This window comes from Monodelphis domestica, chromosome 2, assembly GCF_027887165.1.
Source record: "Monodelphis domestica isolate mMonDom1 chromosome 2, mMonDom1.pri, whole genome shotgun sequence".
NCBI classification, from domain to species: Eukaryota; Metazoa; Chordata; class Mammalia; order Didelphimorphia; family Didelphidae; genus Monodelphis; species Monodelphis domestica.
The window spans coordinates 520,741,389-520,760,326 of record NC_077228.1 but is presented as its reverse complement, the minus strand read 5'-3'; the positions used below and the strand labels follow the sequence as shown (position 1 = coordinate 520,760,326).

General features: G+C 39.9%; 1 protein-coding gene across 48 annotated transcripts in view; it reads left to right on the top strand.

The window, feature by feature from the left end:
- Positions 1 to 18,938, top strand: part of GTF2I (general transcription factor IIi) — a 106,131-nt gene that overhangs the window by 28,901 nt on the left and 58,292 nt on the right. For all 48 annotated transcript variants that reach the window (XM_056819749.1, XM_056819738.1, XM_056819737.1 and 45 more), the window contains exons 4-9: positions 1,673 to 1,807; positions 2,790 to 2,973; positions 3,181 to 3,209; positions 4,333 to 4,384; positions 4,685 to 4,725; positions 17,120 to 17,197. In XM_056819749.1, the coding sequence (XP_056675727.1) occupies positions 1,673 to 1,807; positions 2,790 to 2,973; positions 3,181 to 3,209; positions 4,333 to 4,384; positions 4,685 to 4,725; positions 17,120 to 17,197 (519 nt within the window). The remainder of the gene's footprint in view (positions 1 to 1,672; positions 1,808 to 2,789; positions 2,974 to 3,180; positions 3,210 to 4,332; positions 4,385 to 4,684; positions 4,726 to 17,119; positions 17,198 to 18,938) is intronic.

Genomic DNA, 18,938 nt, shown 5'->3' with positions numbered 1-18,938 from the left:
TTTCCTGCAACCTTGAAGCTCTCACTACTGTCTTTCTCTTTACTAAGGCCACTCTTGGCCACATGCTTTCTATATTGGAATTCTTAATTCCACGTGTCTGCATTTACTTCTCACATTTTCCTTTAATTATCCTTCTAAGGAGAATGTCATAAGGTTTCACGCCTCCCTATCAAAAAGAAAAAAAAAAGACTCCACATACTGGTTTAGTGTATAGAATAGCTTGAAGTTAAGGCAGAGAAATGTTTTTCCTAAGAGCAACCAGGACATTGATAATTACTGTGTGTGTTTGTAGTTCTCTCTGCATACATTCTGTAATAGGAGAATATTCTACCAAGTACTGACTGACAGAGAATTCTACTGAGCAAGGGTTGGGAAGGGAAAAAATTGTAATGGTGGGGAATCCAGTGTATAAAATAGTTTTCCTTTGAGAGTTGGCTAGGATCTCTCTCCCATTACTTGGGATGTGAATCCAGTATGAGGCATCTTGTCCAATAATAAAGAAGAGTAACTCTTTGATGATTTAAGGTTAGCAGGTCATTAATGCCCATGGCTAATTGAATAGCTATTCCTATATTCTTATTACAGAATGTAAAGAAAATTCTGAGTTGCGTGTTAGCATTTGATGTTATAAAATCTGTCTGATATGACAAGAGTCTGGGAGATAGCTTGACCTTTGTGGTTTATGTATATGGATTTTAAGTGTTGACCTAATTTGGTGTCACCTACAAACTGAACCCACAAAATAGAATTTTTCCTCTTGGCATCTATATTTACATTATTCCCCTTATTACTACATAGTTATGTATTCTTCCACCTGTTAGAATTGATACAGAACCTTTGAAAGGACCATTCTTAATTTGCACATTTGACTTCTACCTGTTCATTGGCATTTGTAGTTTCTTCCATTAGATTCCATAAAGGAATACTCCAGAACATATATTATCATGGACTATTCAATGCTATTCTTGGATATATGTATTTAGTTTCTTTGTAAATTCTTTTGACTCTAAGGAACCATTGAAGATGCAAGTTATTCTGAAGATACTTTCTGTCCTAATTGATTAAGATACAGAATTCTTGAGTAGGCTTATTTGGGCCTAGGATGGATCTTTTGAGGAAAGTCAATCTGTACATCTTTTTCCATTGCCAGACTCTATTCTTCATACATTTTCTATGTGCTCCTTTAAATATTTCTTTATAAGACTCAAAACTATATTTGAGGGGGTCAGCTGGGTAGCTTAGTGGATTGAGAGCCAGGCCTAGAGATTGGAGGTCCTGGGTTCAAATCTAGCCTTAGACACTTCCCAGCTGTGTGACCCTGGGCAAGTCACTTAACCCCCATTGCCTAGCCCATACCATTCTTCTGCCTTGGAGCCAATGCGCATTATTGATTCCAAGATGGAAGGTAAGGGTTTTAAAAAAAAAACCCAAACTATATCTGAAATGGTTTATGAATTTTAAGGTTATTGCTGCCATGCCATAATCTTCACCATCTTTTAGTTATCTCTTAAATTTTTATTTACCATGCTTTTTGTCCCTCCATTTGAGATATTAATTGGATCATAGTAGAAGAGTGTGTGTGTGTGTGTGTGTGTGTGTACGTGTGCGTGCGCGTGTGCGTGTGTGCTCTTTTAGGCATGTGGAGATTTTGATCCTTCCTGTGTTATTATAGGCGTTGCAGAAGGTGAAAAGGCTGCAGAGCTTCACAAGATGAGATCTGCCTCCCACCCAAATAGGACAACTGTAGATGCTGTAGAGATCGAAACTCTCAGAAAAACAGTGGAAGATTATTTCTGCTTTTGTTATGGTAAAGTATCCACCAAGTAGAACTTCTAATGATGATAGTTTTTAACCAGTTGCACTTTTCTTAAAAACACAAGTCCATGCTACAGGTAATTTCACTTCTTAGCCAGCTGTTTTAAGATGTTTTCTGTTTTAACTCTTTATCTTGTGAACTTTGTAAGAGTTTTGATTTATAGATACTCAAATAATTTGGTCTTTAGGAAGAAAGACTTTTTGATATCTATGTGACCTCATGGAAGACCTGTTTCTTCTTTAGTCAATAAACAACATTTCCAATTTTTGTCCCCATTGCTAGTTGGGGTTCCATTTTGCTAGACAAAAAGCACCTCTTAGAGGTATCTGTTGTTTGCTTGAAGGGTGAAACTGTGTGTCTACACTTTGGCCAAGCCAGTCATGTGGTATGAACAGATCCCAGTAAGGCAGGCTAGCTTAGATTCTTTGTTCAGAGGAGGGTTATATTGGGGTATATATGTAAATCCCCATGTCTGTTGTGACTGAGTGGTAAACCTACATCTGAGGAATGGGATTCCAGGTCCAGATTAGGTGCTAGAGCATGTTAGGAAGTTAATCATTGAACTCTAGGGCATGTTTACCAACAAGTGTTTTGGTAAGAGAAAGCTAGCTTGAAACCTCCTGACACTTGAAAGTGTGTCTGCTTTGGCACGCCTTTTTTTCCTGAGGGCCTAGGCTTAAATGGCTAGGCAGGGCCTGCCCTCAGACCCAACCTGTAGTATCACTCAGTGGGTCTAACTACCCCCATAAGGGAATAGGGGAGATCAGAGTTGCTCTCCTCTCTTGTCACCTCCACAGTGGTCTCACAATGAAAGATGCAATAATTTTGTTTTCTTTTTAGAACTGCAGGGCCTTTTCATGATTTCAGTTTGTTCCTTATCCATACATGTTACCAACACTTGAATTAGGCTGGGAGGTTTTTATGGTCTCTGCCCTCTTCTAAGGATGTGTTTTTTCTCTTCTTATCCCCCTAGGTAAAGCCCTAGGCAAGTCCACAGTGGTACCTGTTCCATATGAGAAAATGCTAAGGGACCAGTCAGCTGTTGTGGTGCAGGGCCTTCCTGAAGGAGTGGCTTTTAAACATCCAGAAAACTATGATGTCACCACTCTGAAATGGATTTTGGAGAATAAGGCAGGGATTTCTTTCATCATTAAGAGGTAAATGCTGGGTGTTTTCTTCCTTTGCCATTCATTGACATGAGTCTGCCCTCCTGATACACAGATCTTTCTTGTTTTTCCTTGCAGCTTATCATCTTTGGTAATGATTTTTAATACATACTAGCTGTCTTTAACCAAATGAATAACTGTTTGCTGTGCTCAGGGAAACTTAATGTTGAATGATGGTTTTTCTTTGTTTTAATGCAGACCTTTCCTAGAGCCAAAGAAGCAGCTAGGTAAGTGACCACTTAGCCTAAAAGGTAGTTTAATCTAGATACTAAACCAACTCAGTGTCTTTCTGAATTCAGTTTCTGGCTTTTAAAAAATTGCTTGCACATCTCTGATCTGGGAGATCCTTCCGTTTGTAGAGGTTGTAGAAGGAGTCTGGGGCCAATGATCTGGAAACAAGTTCTGCAGTCAGCACTGCCACACTTGGCATTCTCTGGCAAGGCACTTGTCCCTCAGATTTTCTACTAATAAAAAATAGGACCAGTATCCCTCCCCCCACTTCTTTTGAGATGTTGGGAGGGTACATGAGATTATATATGGAAGAGCTTTGGACTCTGGAGATTGTAAGGCATTATTTTAAGTAAGCTTTTTTCTACTTAGGTCTGAAGCTCTTGAAGATGGGGGATCAGATTACTTTTAAACTGATGTCATAAAGGAGCTTAAGAAAGGCCTAGTAAGAAATCTGTAAGGAAGGTATCTGTAAGTGAGAAGGAACAGAATCACCTTCCATTTTTTGTTCCCTGCTACGATGAAAGGCATTTTATCCTTACAGAGTCATCTCTTGGAGCAGTACCTTTGGGGTGAGGTTTCATTCTTCCTTATTCTCACCCTTGGAGTTCAGAGTGAAAACTGAGTGAGGTGATGTTTACTTGTTTCAATGTGAGGTGGTCTAGTTGGGCCAGGAGGGAACCACTCTCACGTGTCCCCATTATTTTAAGTCAGACTTCTGTTTTTATCATCCCATCTGCAGCCACATCCAGTAATGATTAGTAGTTTGTCACTCAGTGAGATCCCTCTATTGCTCACTTGAGTTGTCTTGTCATAACTTTGAGTATAATTCTCAAACTTCTTTGATCCTAGTTAACCCCAACCCCATCTGTCCCCTCCAGCCACAAAGAGAAAAGGTTTGGGACTCCTCAGATTCAGGGATATTTAGAGTCAGGTGATGCAAACAGTTGTTAGGGATTGTTAGGATTTTATCTCCTAACTTTGTTTCTGTCATTCATCTATAAAATATGTTTACGTTTTCTTGTTTTCCTAGTATCTCTTATTAATTTGTGAGTCCTTTGGGAAACTGAAGATCTATTTCAGGGTGATGAGATAGTGTAACCCTTTTGGTTTCCCATCCAGGTGGTCGTGTCACTGACTCGGAACGTTCGAGAATATCATCACCAGGTGGAAGGTAAGGGCCTTTTACTCCAAACTTCCAACAGGGGAGAAGTGTTTGTTTTCCTAATAGTATTAAAAAGGCACTTTAGATGTATGTAGATTTTAACACCACATTTGGGGGAAATGGCATATTCATCATGGGAAATATTTATCGAATACATGATCTAAAGATAATTTAAAAATTCACGCTTGAGTACCATATGCCATTATGACCAATCTAGTGTAGTTCGTGCCTCAGTGCCAAGAATGTTGCTTTTAGTTGTTTCCACATGAAAGTGTTGATTCTCTTTTCCTCTATCTCTTTTTCTTTTAGTTGTCCCATCAAAGTGAAAACTGAACCAACTGAAGATTCTGGTATGTATAATTGATTAGGATTTTTAAAAAGTAAAAGATAAAATGAAACACTTTGACAGCTCTCTCCATTGAAAGGAAGAGCTAAATTTGATGCAGCCATTTAGTGTTAAATAGGAGTATTTAGTAAATATGAAATAAAACAGATCACAGATCAATGACCTGACCTCATAAAACTGACTTGTCTATACATTGTGTTTGGTGGGTCAGAGAAAGTATTCAGAAGGATAAAAGTTTAAAATGAAGAAATAGTAGGTTATATTTACAGAGATTAAGGTTGGCAAGTGCCTTATATGCATTACCCAATTTGATTTGATCAGTTCTTTGTTGTAGATGAAGGAACCATGGCTGAGGGAGGTTTGGGACTTACCCAGAATTGCAGAATTTTTTTTAAATGTCTAAGGAAGGCTTCAAACAAACACAGGGAATCTCTGGATTCCCTAGTCTATCATTGTGTCCATTATGTCACCTAGCTGCCTCACAAATCATCCTGGACTGATCATGGTTACTTCCTGTGTTAAAATTGTATTTGTTCTGGACCCCCCACCCCCTTATAGTCAGTAAGTTTTAACAGGAAATAAAGATTGCAAAGGGGAACTTGGAAGTCATGTATAGACTAATCCCAAAGATAGAAGAGCATCATTTACTAACTGTATTCTATATTGACCAAAATTCACATCCTGGTAGTAGATGCTAAATTGGGGGAAACAATCTAGGTGCTGCTATCAGGGTTCTTTCTGTCCCATGATATATCAATTCTAGACAAAATTTAGATCTCCACAGCTCCAAATATAAATGCAGAATATCAGAAAGGGACTGATAACTTGGGGATGATGACTTTGAGGTTTTGCTGATCCCTTTAAGATGCTTTGGAGAAATTCATGAACTAAACTCAAGGCAGCACAGTTTAAGGCCTCACAACTTGTGTCCCCATTCTGCCCCATTAGGCTTTCTGCTCTATTGGATCCATGCTGCTAAGAGCTCCTGACTTCTAATCCACAGTTACATGTGTTCAGTCTCTGCCTTGCCCTGTTCCTCATCTTTTCCCCCCCACAGCCTCTCTTTAGAACCCCCTTCTCTGTCCCCACCATCATCTGCCTAGGTTCCACTTTTAGAACTTCTCTCTTTTGCCTTATTAAAGTATGATTGCACTTTGTGCACTTGTGCCAGCTGTGGTCTTTCCTAGAGAGTCTCTAGAGGAGCAGGTGTGCCTGCCTCTGTTTCCCAATTTTATAAAAGAATTATTCATCCATATTCCTGGTGGCCTCTTCCTGTCTGGCCATACATTTGCAGTATTAGGATTTCTGAGCTGAGAGAGGCTTCAGTGGCTACTCAAACCAATCTCTGCCTAAATAAGTGCTCTCAATACCATGCCAAGCAGTCAACCTCAGTTTGAAGACTCTTCTCTGAACTGATGATCTTATTTCTGGATTACTCTGTGTCACTAAGAAGTTTATCCTTACATAGGGTCAGTCATGTCAAGCCAGAATGTTCATTTGGGGTCTAGTGCTGGTCTTAGAGAATAAAATTTAGAGCTGGACATTGGGTTCAGCTGCCTCATTTTAGAAGTGATGAAGTGGAGATTGAGAGGTTAAGAAGCTTGCCCAGGGTTGCACAAATAAGTCATCAGATGTGGGATTTGAACCTTGGTCTTCATAATTCCAAGGCCAGTGTTTTACCTTCTACTTCTTGTGCTTCTGGTTCTTCCTGTTGGGGCCAAGAGAGTGAATGTGATTCCTCTTCCATGCCACAGCCCTTCTTCAGGCCTTGAAGGCAAGTATGCTTCTCCCCAAGTCTCTTCCAATTCCAGTGCTCTCAATTTCTATAACTGAGACTCAAGTGGAACAAACTTGAGACCTTCCCACATGCTAATTGCCTGTCTAGAATGTCCTTCCTGAAGTGTGGTTCTCAGAACCGGACACAGTCATTGTCGCAGTTACCAATACCAAAGACAGTGCCTACTTTGTGCCTCCTTATTCCTGGCAGGTGTCTTTTGCTTAATGCAGCCTTAGAAGCAGCCCATTAGTTTTCTGAGCTGCTATCACATGCTGTGGATTACTGTTGACCTTATAGCCACTAAGCCCCAGATCTCTGGTAGATGAACTACTCTATATCCAGGTCTCCCCTGTAAGGGGGAAAAGGGGTTATTTTTTAAAGGGTTGGACTTGATTATTTAAGAGTGGTCGCCAGGAATTTAATTAATTCCAAAGATATTTATTTTACAATTTATTTACAAAATATAGAGAAGAATGAAGTAGGAAATCAGAGAGAGGATAGGGTAAGATATCTAGCCTAAGCACTAAGTAATTTACTCTTGGCCCTCACCGGGCCAGGAGAGTTAGTTTCAGCTGGCCTCAGCAAAGCCAGTGATCTGGAGAAGTCTCTCAAGAGGATAGGTCTTTCCTGAGGCTGGTCTCTTCAGAAAAAAACAGCAGTTAAGAGTCAGCTTTTCACTCACCATGTGGCAGTCCAGTCAGCAGATTCTTTATCAGCCTCCACTCCAAGTCGAACTCGCAGTAGAGCTCTCAGTAGAACTCTCTCACAGGAGGTTCCACTCCAAGTGAGAGTTCCAAGTCGAAATGCACTCAGGCAGTGGTCACTCCCTTTTAAAGGCACTTTCTTTTGTGTCACTTCCCCTAATTTTTAGGTCTACCAATCACAGTTGACGCTTTTGCTTTTAGGACTGTTAGTTGATTTTGATTCGTCACCCACTATTTCACATGTGGGTCACAGAATTCCCAGTTAATGTGTGAAATGGGGTGTTCACACCTTTGGTAATTAAATCTTAAAAATAGACAGGGGTTACAATTTAATCTTCGCAATCAGAGGAGAGTTAATTAATTTCATTGCTATTCTCAGGGGAAGAGTTAAATTTAATCTTCACACCCCCATATTATTCTTCAGAAGTTTGTTTTTTGAATCAGTGTATAAGACCTTACATTCATTCCTCTGAAACTTTCCTTCTTCAATTCAGCTTCATATTGGAACCTGCCCCCATTTAGTGTCCTATCTCACCATTCCAGGCTTTTGTCATTTATAGATTTGTTTAGCATGCTTTCTATTGCTTTTATCTAATTCATTGATAAAATATAAAAAAACACAGGAGGAAGCTCATTGGGGATCTCCTGCTAAGCCTACATAAAACCATTTAGGATTATTCTTTATATCTTTTTTGTATCTTTGTTCAGTTCCAAGTCCATATCATTGTTTTCTTTAATAGCTCATTTCTCAAGCTTTTCCTATAGAATAGTGGGGGAGAAGGATTGCTTTATTAAATGTTTTATGAAAGACTACGCAAACTGTATTTATATCCTTCCCTTTATGGACCAGCTTTAGTGACACTCTCACTAAAGGAAATATAGTTTGACCTGGTCTGTTGATGAAAACTTGGTGGTCTTTGTGTTGTGTGAGTGTGGCCTTTTTGAGATGCTCATTAACCACCACAGCTACCATATTATAAATTTTGGAATTTGGCCAAGAATTGCATTCAGTCCCACTGGCTGGCAAAGCCTTTTCCTCCTCCTTTTAAAAAATTGGGACACCATTTACTCCCTTCTAGTCACACGTTGACTCTCCCATTCCCTACAGTCTTTCAGTGCTCATTGTCAGAGACTCAGTGATCACATGTATCAGATGCTGTCTGAGAACTCGCTTTTGAAGAGCCTTATTACTCCTTGGTGTCATTATTTTAAGCCACAAACCCATGAAGCCGACTTAAATGTCACCTAGTCTGTTGTCTGCTAGCTGTCTTGCTTTTGTAGTGGCAATCATGGCTCACATGAGGAGACTAAGAATCACATTCATTAAACCATCTAAAAACGTGACTGTTAATGTTGACTTGCCCATCATCAAACTGACTGACCAGCCTGCATTGTTGAAGGGACTCAACCATGCCATTATGGATAGGCTTGAGGAGTGGAAAGATAAGACATCCAGTTGCAGGTAGATAGAAAGTTCATTATCTCTTGAACAGAAAAATAAAGGGATTGCTGGAGGTGTTAGCAAAGGTTATAGGATACGTAATGTTCGATGGGACTTTGGTCATCTTGTCTTGCAATGTTTACAAATAATGCCTATGGAGAGAACACAGGTGATTTGCCTCAACTCGGTATAGGCGAAGAACTTGTAGAGATCCAGCCCATCAGGTTTCCTTATCTTGGGAAGACAGAAGAAACAGTTATGGGTGTTGGTGAAATACAATTGAAGCCTACAGGAAAGGGACTATGATGGAAGTGTGGAGTCCAGGTGCTCCTGAAATCTTAGATTGTGCACAATACAAATCCTTGGTACTGGTTTGTTAAAAAGAGTATCTGAATGTTTTGTGCACGGTGAGAGTATCGTGACCGGGTGGGAGGAGCACTGGAATTAGGCCTGGGACCTGGCTTTCATCACCACTTCTGCTCCTTAATAGATAGATTGGAACAAAGGAAGGCAAACTAGAACCCATGGGCCAAATCCAGCCTCCCTGCTGCCATAAATTAAGAATAGTTTTTAAATGCAAAGTTTGCTGACTCCTGGACTAGACAATTTCTAAGGACCCTGCTAACCATTCAATCTATGGCCCTATGATATCACCATATACGAAGCTGATGCTCTTACAAGAGACAAAACATACCACAAACTTGAACATCTTTGCAGAATCTGCCTGCAATCAGCAGTGCTGGATAGGCCAGAAGTCAGACCAAATATCAGACTAAAGCAGTAAGTAAGTGAACATGAGAAGAGGGAAAGTTTAGCTTGACATAAGGAAAAACTGAAGGCAACTAGAATGTTCCCAAGGTGGGACATGCTATTTTGGGGCACAGTCAGTTTCTTCTTCTTGGTGATTTCTAAGCAGAGGTTCAATGAGGTTCTTCACACTTCCCAGAGATGTTATTGAGGTGATTCTCAGTCAGATGTGAATTGGAATAGATGTTCCCTGTAGTTTCTTCAGCTCTGAGATGGTGTGATTCATGTCAAATCTGTCCTGTTCTATTAAGCTGCTGACTGAAAAATAGGAAATGGAGAAATGAGAAGACTCCTACAGACAACATTTCCTAAGGAAATTTAACCCCTGCAAAAGCACACAGTGATGGGGTCTCAGAGAGTTCCCCAGATAACTTGCCATTAAACACTTGTTGCTATTCTCCAAGTACAAATTGACAAAACACAAGGAAAGGTGAACCTGCTGGCCTGAGGGTGAGGTCCATCCATACTAGAATTCCCCTAGGGCATTTGTGGCTAAGACCAGGAGGAAAGGGATAAATAACTGCCAGATGGGCCCTCTTGTATGTTGACAACAGTCTATTCTTCTAGAACAGTGATGGGCAACCTTTTGAGCTTGGTGTGTCAAAATTCGCCAAAAAACCAAGCATAACTCAGGTGGTGTGTCACTTCAAGAAAAAACCGTCCTCGGAATGCAGCCCCATCTCCCCATGTGTCATTGAAAAATGACGTGTGTCAGTGCTGACACGTATGTCATAGGTTCGCCATCATGGTTCTAGGACAACAGAAGTTCCCAAAAGACATTCCAGGATCAATTCTGAAGCTTTATCAAAGAGGTCAGGATTCCTCCCAAAAGAAGAAAAAGCACTTAAAAAAACCCCACAAAGTGGAAGACCTCAACTCTTAATGAATTCAGACATTTCTTTAAAAAACAGCTCCAAAATGTGAGAAAGTAGCGGGGAGGTTTTGATGCTCACATTGTTACATTTCCATAAGTGATGAAAGGGAGAGGATATATAAAATCCCATATTTAATTTGTAGCCTTCTCCTAAGATCAGAGTCTTTCACTTGGAGTTCATGTTTGTGAATTTGAATGGGAAACAAATTACCCCATTATTTATTATTTATTATTATTTAACTGAAATTTAGCATTCTTTCAAGTACTTAAAAACATTTTTCTGAAGAGCCCATAAATTGCCAAAGGAGCTCAGAACCCAACAAGGTTAAGAAACCTATAGGTGAGAGAAGAATGAAATATTTCCCATGTGTACATCAGAAGTGTGTAAGATTGTAAATAACACGACAATGAGAAGACCCATTCCAGGAGGAAGTGAGGTAGGTATTTTCTAGTGTCTTGGGAGATGGTTAAAAATCCCAAGCCAAAGGATTCCTTTTGGATGATGTTCTGCTGAAACTTCAGTTTCTAGATTTTTTTTCTCTTGAGTTCTAGAAACATAGAGTTAAAATCTCAGCTCTCCTATTGTGTGACCTTGGGAAAGGAATTTCACATCTAGGCTTATTTGTGAAATGGGGGACTTGGGACTATATCAAGCAGGACTTAACATTGGATTTTGTGAACTTTTAAAATATTTGATTTAACTATATTTTAGTATAGGTGTGCTTATTTGTAATCCTGTGTTGTTTATTGCATTTATTGTTGTTGTTTATTATAATCTTATGTTGTAATCCTATTTTGTTTATTGCATTTATAGACATTATTCTGTGAAGAATTCTATTAAGGGTTCATGATCTAAAAAAAGTTGAAAGAATCCTGGAACTGAAAAATATTAGCCTTCTCCTTTTCTTAAGTCCTATAAACCTGTGAACTCCACAGAAATTGAAGCAGTGGGTCTTACTGGTTCTCATTTGTTTTTTAAAATGTTTTAATTGTTTTTTAAAAAAACGTATCCAAAGACTTCCCATTGCCTATAATGACTGATATGCAGGTAGTAAGAGAGAGCAAGAGAACCACCTTGTCCCCAGATTAAAGCTTAATACTATTTTTTCTTTTTTTCAAATTTTTAAATTTTAATGCAAAACACAGTTTCATATTGGTTATTGTTGTAAGAGCAAAGTCATACATAGCACAAACCTCCAAATAAAACCACAAATACATTGATGTGAAAGATGACTCCAATAGTTCTTTCTCTGGAAATGCAGAGCATTCCTCATCATAAGTCTTTCAGGATTATCCCAGATCAGTGCATTGCTGAGAGTAGCCAAGTTTTCACAAATATTTCACAAAAAGTTTTCACATTCTCCAATATTGCTGTTTTTGTGTACAATGTTCTCCCAGTTCTGCTTATTTCGCTTTGCATCATTTCCCGTAGATCTTTCCAGCTTTTTTAAAAATCATCTTGCTTATCATTTCTTATAGCACAGTGATTTTGTATTGCCACGGTGTACCATAATTGGTTCAGTCATTTCCCAATTGATGGACATCCCCTCAATTTCTAATAGCATTTTTTCAAAAGGTAGAGCTCATGAGGGCAGCTGGGTGGCTCAGGGTTTTGAGAGCCAGACCTAGAGATGGTAGGTCCTAGGTTCAAATCTGGCCTCAGATAACTTCCTAGCTGTGTGACCCTGGGCAAGTCACTTAATCCTCATAGCCCAGTGTTTACTATCTTCTGTCTTGGAACCAATATACAATACAATATTGATTCTAAGACAGAAGGTAATTTAATTTATTTTTCCTTGTTTTATGAAATTTTCAATGAACATAATTTGATTTATGTTATCATTGGTTTCATGACTACTAAAAATGATTTTTTGAAGTTGGCAAGATCTGGTCATAAAATGATGCCCTTGTGTTGTGAATGATTCAATGCCATTCTTAAACTAGAGAATGGTTGTGGCTCTTTTCAGTTTCAGCCTGGATTCATCTGTTTTCCTTGAAGCACCTCAGATTGGGAAACTAAAGAGCTTTCCTGCTTTTAGGATAACTCAGTTTCTAGACACCTACACCTCAACTTGGCAACAAAAAACTCCTGCATCTCTCTTTAGTTTTCTTACTCCGGGAGAACATTTTTTATTACTGTAGGAAACAGTCCAGGCAGTTCTCTGAGCTCAACTTGGTTTTTTTTATCCCTTCCCACCCTGAAAGTCTCAAAGGCCAGAGCTGGCCACTGCTGCCCCCAGAACATCTTCAGGATTGGAGCTTTGCTGTCAGACTTTTAGTGGAAGCTGTCATTCATTTTGCCTGGACTAATCCAGTTCCCTTCCCATTCTACAGAACAACATTCATTACCCAGGCCTCACTAATTTGCAGACTCCATCTTAGGCAAGTTTTTCTCAACATCTTCCATGGTACGCCTCCTTCCATCTGCCAGGCCTTTTCTTTTTTGTCCTTTAAAAATCATGTCCCCCACCAAATCTTCCCAAAGAAATACAAGTGTAGCACTACCAGCGTCATTAATTTTGACTGTATCTCAGTGATTAAGTATCTCAGTTTGCAACATGGATCCCATACACCTGGAGTCCTACTGTTGATATTTCTGGCTGTTCTTATGATTGGTTGGGTTTGTTTCCCTGCTTAGCGGGTTAGAAGCTTTTTTTTAGGGAACTTAATTTTTAAAAAATCTTTACCTTGTGTCTTAGAATCAATACTAAATATCAGTTCCAAGGCAGAAAAGTGGTAAAGGCTAGGCAATGGGGAGTTAAGTGACTTGCTCAAGGTCATTTAGCTAGTAAGTGCTTGAGGTCAAATTCAAGGCCAGGACCTCTATCCCCAAACCCGGTTCTATCCACTGAACCACCCAGCTGCCCCTGAGGACTCTTGACAAACAGAAATTCTGTTCCTGATTGTTGCCAAATAAATCAATATACTCAAATGCAATTTTATATACCCTTGAAACACCATTCTCTGAATAAATTGAGTTTAGTTGAAATCAATAATGAAATCAATAATTGAACACTAAATAAAAATTTTGGGGAGAGACAATGCAGTGCCTGTACAAAGTAGATGCTTGTTAATAACTGATTGTTGCTTTACTTATATGAATCAAGTAATTAATCAGTAGGATCTAGAGTGCCTTAATAGTCAGCTCTATAAGATTCTCTTGAGTGTGTCTATTTATACACTCATACCACACCCCCTCCACCACAACTTATTATATTTGAACCTTGTAGATTGTTGCAAAGGTTGAATACTACTTTTGTTAATGAGTATGAGAGAGATTTCCTTACAAACTATCAGAACTTGACATGGCAAAGCTCCTAGTGTTTGCTCATGCACTCTTCTTGGAATCAAGATTGTGTCAAGATTCCTTTGAATGATCACAAAAGACTAAAATTTTAGATTTCTGTCACCACATCATAAAATAGACAGCTCTTGCCCAAGGATTCTCTCTTAAATAGTGTATTAACTTTGTGCCAACTTGGGGTTCCCTTTACAACTACTTTCTCATTTTAACCCAACTTCCAGTGGTAGGAACACAGGTAGTTGCCATGTGGCTTCAGAGATTTGAGAGCCCAGAAGTCCTCACTGACTTTTTCTCCTTCACTTCCTCCTTCCCACTTTAGGGGGCAGGCATGCCTTTATTCTATTGAGGTATTGTGAGAAGAGGGAACATAGCCCTAGAGTTTTCTTTAGAGATGGAGGAATGATAAAATCCAGGGGATCAGTGGTTTGCCAGGAAGTTCTAGGAGTGGAAGGGAGTTTCTTACTTTAATTAAAGAAGTAAATTCTACACCATTTTTTTTAACCTTTACCTTCTGTCTTGGAATTGATACTGAACATTGCTTTCAAGGTAGAAGAGTGATAAGGACTAGGCAACTGGGATTGTGATTTGCCCAGTGTCATACAGGGAGGCAATTCTGCACCATTTTAGACAGTTATTTCAGTTTTGTGTTATGGATGTGTGTTGAGAGACTATAGGATTCCTGGAACTTTCAAGGGCTTCAAAGAAAGATTAAAGATTCCGAAAACAATAGGCCCTTTATTATTGGTAGGTTCATTGGGGGCCCAAGTTATAAGGAGGCTGGGGCAGTCTAGGAATGTAGTAGCCTAGCAACATCCCCACCACAAGAGTGAATTGACACCTCCAGAGAAAATGGGTCAATCTCCAGAGAGGCTCAGGCATAATGGTCTTCCTGCAGACCGAGGCAGAAACCTCCTGAGATTCCTGGGTCCCTCTTCACTCTTCCATTTTCACTCTAGACACCAGGGGAGCTCAGATGTTTCATAGCTAAACATTTTCCCTCTGAAGTGTCAACTAGAAAAAACACAGAACTATTAGTCAAAAATCACTCTTTAATCAAGGGAAAAGGGGTTAGCGCTACTAATACGACAACAGAGCTGCTTTCCAAGACTGCACAGAGTCAAGATACCCTGGTCACCAGCCCCTGGGAGTGCCACCGACTCAGGATGGACTCCAAGGAACAAAAGAACTTGGGGAACCTATATACCACTCTAGATGACCTGGGGGGGGGTTAGGATTAGAGGGACAGTTGATTGACTTTACAGTGGTAAGAAAGGAAAATGAAGAGTTCCAGATAGGAATAATAGTGAGGGGCTGATGCCCTACAATGGGTGGAAAAGGGAGTCTTCACTCAGCCTAGGGCTGGGTCACCTTGGTCATGGACTTTAGCCTAGGGGGAAGAAACCATTGGGACAAAAGGGATGTTTAATATTGGATGGGATTAGCTGTTCCCACCCAAACTACCAGGAAGTTCACTGTCTGGTGAAGAGGGACCTTCCCTCAGGGGGAAACCTCTCCTGTGATAAGGTCAAAACCTGGGGTTTCTACACTCAAACTAAATAAACTGGGGATCTCTAGATTTCCATGTTGACCGAAGTTATAGGCAGGTAGGTGCCAGGAAATGAGAAATGTCTAGGCCTTGAAGATCCAGAAGCCAAGGGTGTGACATTTTGGACCTGGTTGCTCTGGACTCCTGGAATACAGAATAATAACATGTCAGGACATAAATGGCAATCAGCTCCAAGAAACTCACTATTCAAGATTGCTTTGGGGTATGTGGTGAGGCTTTAATTGGTTATGGAACCAGGAGTGCAGGTTAGAAGGGTTTCAATAACTAGAAGAACAATCTAGCCATCATACCAGTGGAAAGGGGGCTGTGGAAGTGCCTTTGAGTTGACCTCAAACTGCAGAAGGAGCCCATCAGTAACTGGCTATGGAGCCTTTTGCCACCCCCCTCCATACTTGGAAGCTTTGTTAATCCCGCCTTCCATTTGTGACTTCTCTTGGAATTTCTGTGTAGGCTCCCCTTAGGCAATGAAAGAAGTCCTTTAACCTCTTGGGCCTGGACCAAATTAAATTGGGATACATTCATTAATGCTGGGAATGGGTTTTGGGGAGTACCTAATTTTAGGCTATGCCTGCTTTCAGGCAGTTTATATTATCCTGGGTGAGGTGAGGAAGGAGATCTAGAAAATTGTGCTAGAGTAGAGACTGACCTTTGGGGGCATAGGCTGATTTTTAAAGGCCAATCTTTATTCTAGGGAGAGTCTTGATATGCAGAGAGGGGGATGGGTCTTATAGAAGGAAAGCTCTGAGCATTCAGGACTAGGGGTACAAATTGAGATGATATTTCTCTGTCCTTTTCACTGACATTTCTCTAAGGAGCCCATATTATGTAAGTAATGCTTGTTTAGTTCCAAAGTTGACTGAGTCGGCTCAGAAAGAGGCCCGAGGCCAAAAGCTGGCCGTTTTTGAACCTCTGACTTTTCCAGTGCCCCCCCAAAAGCTTCCACCTCCACATTCCTTAATTTTCCCCAAGGAAACACCATACATACCAGTCAAAAGGAGGGGGAAAACCCTAAAAAGATTGAGAAACAATCAAGCTTTGTTCATGTGATCAAAAACTAAACTCTTCAGGCACAGATTTGGGCTGGGGGGCCTTTTGCTAGGACTTCATAAAAGAATTAAGATGAATCAGTCAGTGCTGAAAGCCTGGGACTTTGGATGTGTTCAAGTGGAAGACTGGCCTAGTAGGGTCCAGGGAAGAGTTAACAGGGTAGCATACCCTGGGACTACCAGGCCTTGAGGGCAGCCAAAGCTTCCAATTTCCAAAGCGGGAGACCTAATTACAAAGTCTGATCTCCAGGCCTTAGAGAAGGGAATTCATCTGAACATCTTAGTTGGAGCTGCCTCCAAGGCATAGTTTCTGGTTACACCGAGCTTTCTGGGAAGTCCGCAGTTGGGAATATGGGAAGGGGGTGGGGTGGGACTCCTGGAGGGTGAGTCCTCCATTTCATAGGGAGGAGTGAAAGTCGTGTAGCCTCATTGGCTACCGAGCTCTGAGATCAGGACTGGGAGGTGCCGGAACCTGGAAGTTTCTAGTCCGGACATATCCAGGTAGAAGTGGGAGTTGGCTGGCAACAAGCCCCATGGGCTAAAGAGAATATTTCTTTAAGTAGGTTGTAGGTAGTTGGACTATATTGATTAGCCTTTTACTTTTTTTCCCCCCTAAGTGGCAAAAATTGGCAAAAAATGCAACAAAACTGAAGAAGATTGTAGCTTCTGTATTCGTAGCAAACAAATCAGACCATTCAGTTGCCAGCACATGGCCTCAATCCTATAACACTGAGGAAAAGGGGTGACCCAATTTTCATTTTATCCTAATTTTCTCATGTTAAGCCAACCTTGGGATTTGAAAATTGTGAGAAAGTGGGATTTCTTGAGCATGGAATCTGATCTGGAGTTTGGTAATGCCTTTGATTTTGTTTTTAAAGGTATTTCGTTGGAAATGGCAGCTGTTACAGTTAAAGAGGAGTCGGAAGATCCCGACTACTACCAATACAATGTTCAAGGTAATGTCCTCCTATCCCCAGTTCCTTTGAGAAGCTTGGGGCTCACCTTCTAGGTTTTCCTTTCCAGCTGATTTGTTGACTAGGTCTAGAGTCCGCTGGTGAAAATTGGGGTGGGCAGATTAGGTTTTTTAGATCCAAACAACCTTCAAGGAAGAGAAAAGATACAAGAGGGAGGCTCAGCTTAGATTCCTGTTTGACTTGTGGTATTAGTTGACACAGCCCGAGAGATTTTTCGGGAATCCCTTGCGTGAGGATATTGTAATGACTGATGGATTAAAATTTAATGCGATTTGTTAACCAACAAGATTGGGGTGACTTTTTCTCCCCCAAAGTGACTTTGTTGCTTGGCCCAAAGAAGTACTGTAACATTTTTAGGCCTGTCATCTGTAGCTGCCTGCATCATCTACAGATCTAAGCTAAGGATAAATCATTATTTTGAAGCTCATTTTTGTACTTTACCCTTTCATGAATCAGGAAGGTGTTGACTTGAAATTAGTGAGTCTAAATTTTGTTTATCTCAGTAATTCCTTGATATATATATATATATATATATATATAGAGAGAGAGAGAGAGAGAGAGAGATAGATAGATAGATAGATAGATAGATAGATAGATAGATAGATAGATCCTAGCTTTTTGGCAGAGAGCCTTCTGTTTTGTAATTCTATTTTAAAAGGAATGTTTTATTATCAGAAGACTTGGCCTGGCATTTCTCTCTCCCACCCCCCCTTTCAAGATTTCCCAGTTGATTGATTGTATGTTAAGCTGTTTTTCTTTCAGAATAGATCCCAGTATTGACTTGTCTGTGGTAACCATTTAAATCAAATAAGCATTTCTCTGTGTCAAAATCAAACAGATCGAGACTTAATTTATTGTTTGTGTCCATTCAGAAACTTGTGCCCATGAATAACTTTGGGGTGGATACAATAGAATGTAGCTCTTGGAGGGTAGGAGTGAGCCTTTTGTCTTTTGCATCCCTAGTGCCTGAGCTTAATAAAATGCTTGTTGAATTAATTAACTTATTAGAAGTTGATACAACTACTGTTATTTGTTATTAACATTTTTGAAGTTTATAAGCTCAGTTTGTACTTGTTTGCCTGTTATTAATTGTTGTGCGTATGTTGTCTGAACATGGTTATTCAGGTCCAGAATTCCAGATACAGGCTGTTCCAAATTTAAGCTAGTTAGGTTTTTAAATTTTTCCTTTTCCAGTTAGGATTTTCTCACAATCACAGTTATGTAAATGGAGGTTAGCCCACAAGAGTCTGATTTATAAAGTACGTGATGAAAAGTCACAGAAGAGAACATTACAGTATTAATAGCTACCCAAATGGGCAGTAAGAAAGAGTTTTTCAAAGTTATCAGAATCTGGTTGGAGAAGAGAAAGTAGGTCTCTTTCAGAGAAACTTGGAGACTAGAAGAGGTCTCTGGGTACTTCTAAGATCTTTAGAGATTGTTACTTTTCTTCAGTATGTCTGATTTCTCTTTAAAATTTAATTTTCCTTTTTCTTTTTTTTTTCTAGAGAGAGAGATGGAATAAGTGCAAAGAGATGTGATTGGTTAGGGTGTTCTGAAAGCTGTTTGGTTTAGAATTTGGAGAGTACCTATAAACTCTTCCCTTTCTGTAATAATCCTGAATGGCAGGTGTGAAGAACTATAGAAACCAAGGAATGTGTGTGTATATATATATAAGAACCATCTTCATGATTCTGGTGCCCACTGACTTTGGCCTTATATTTGC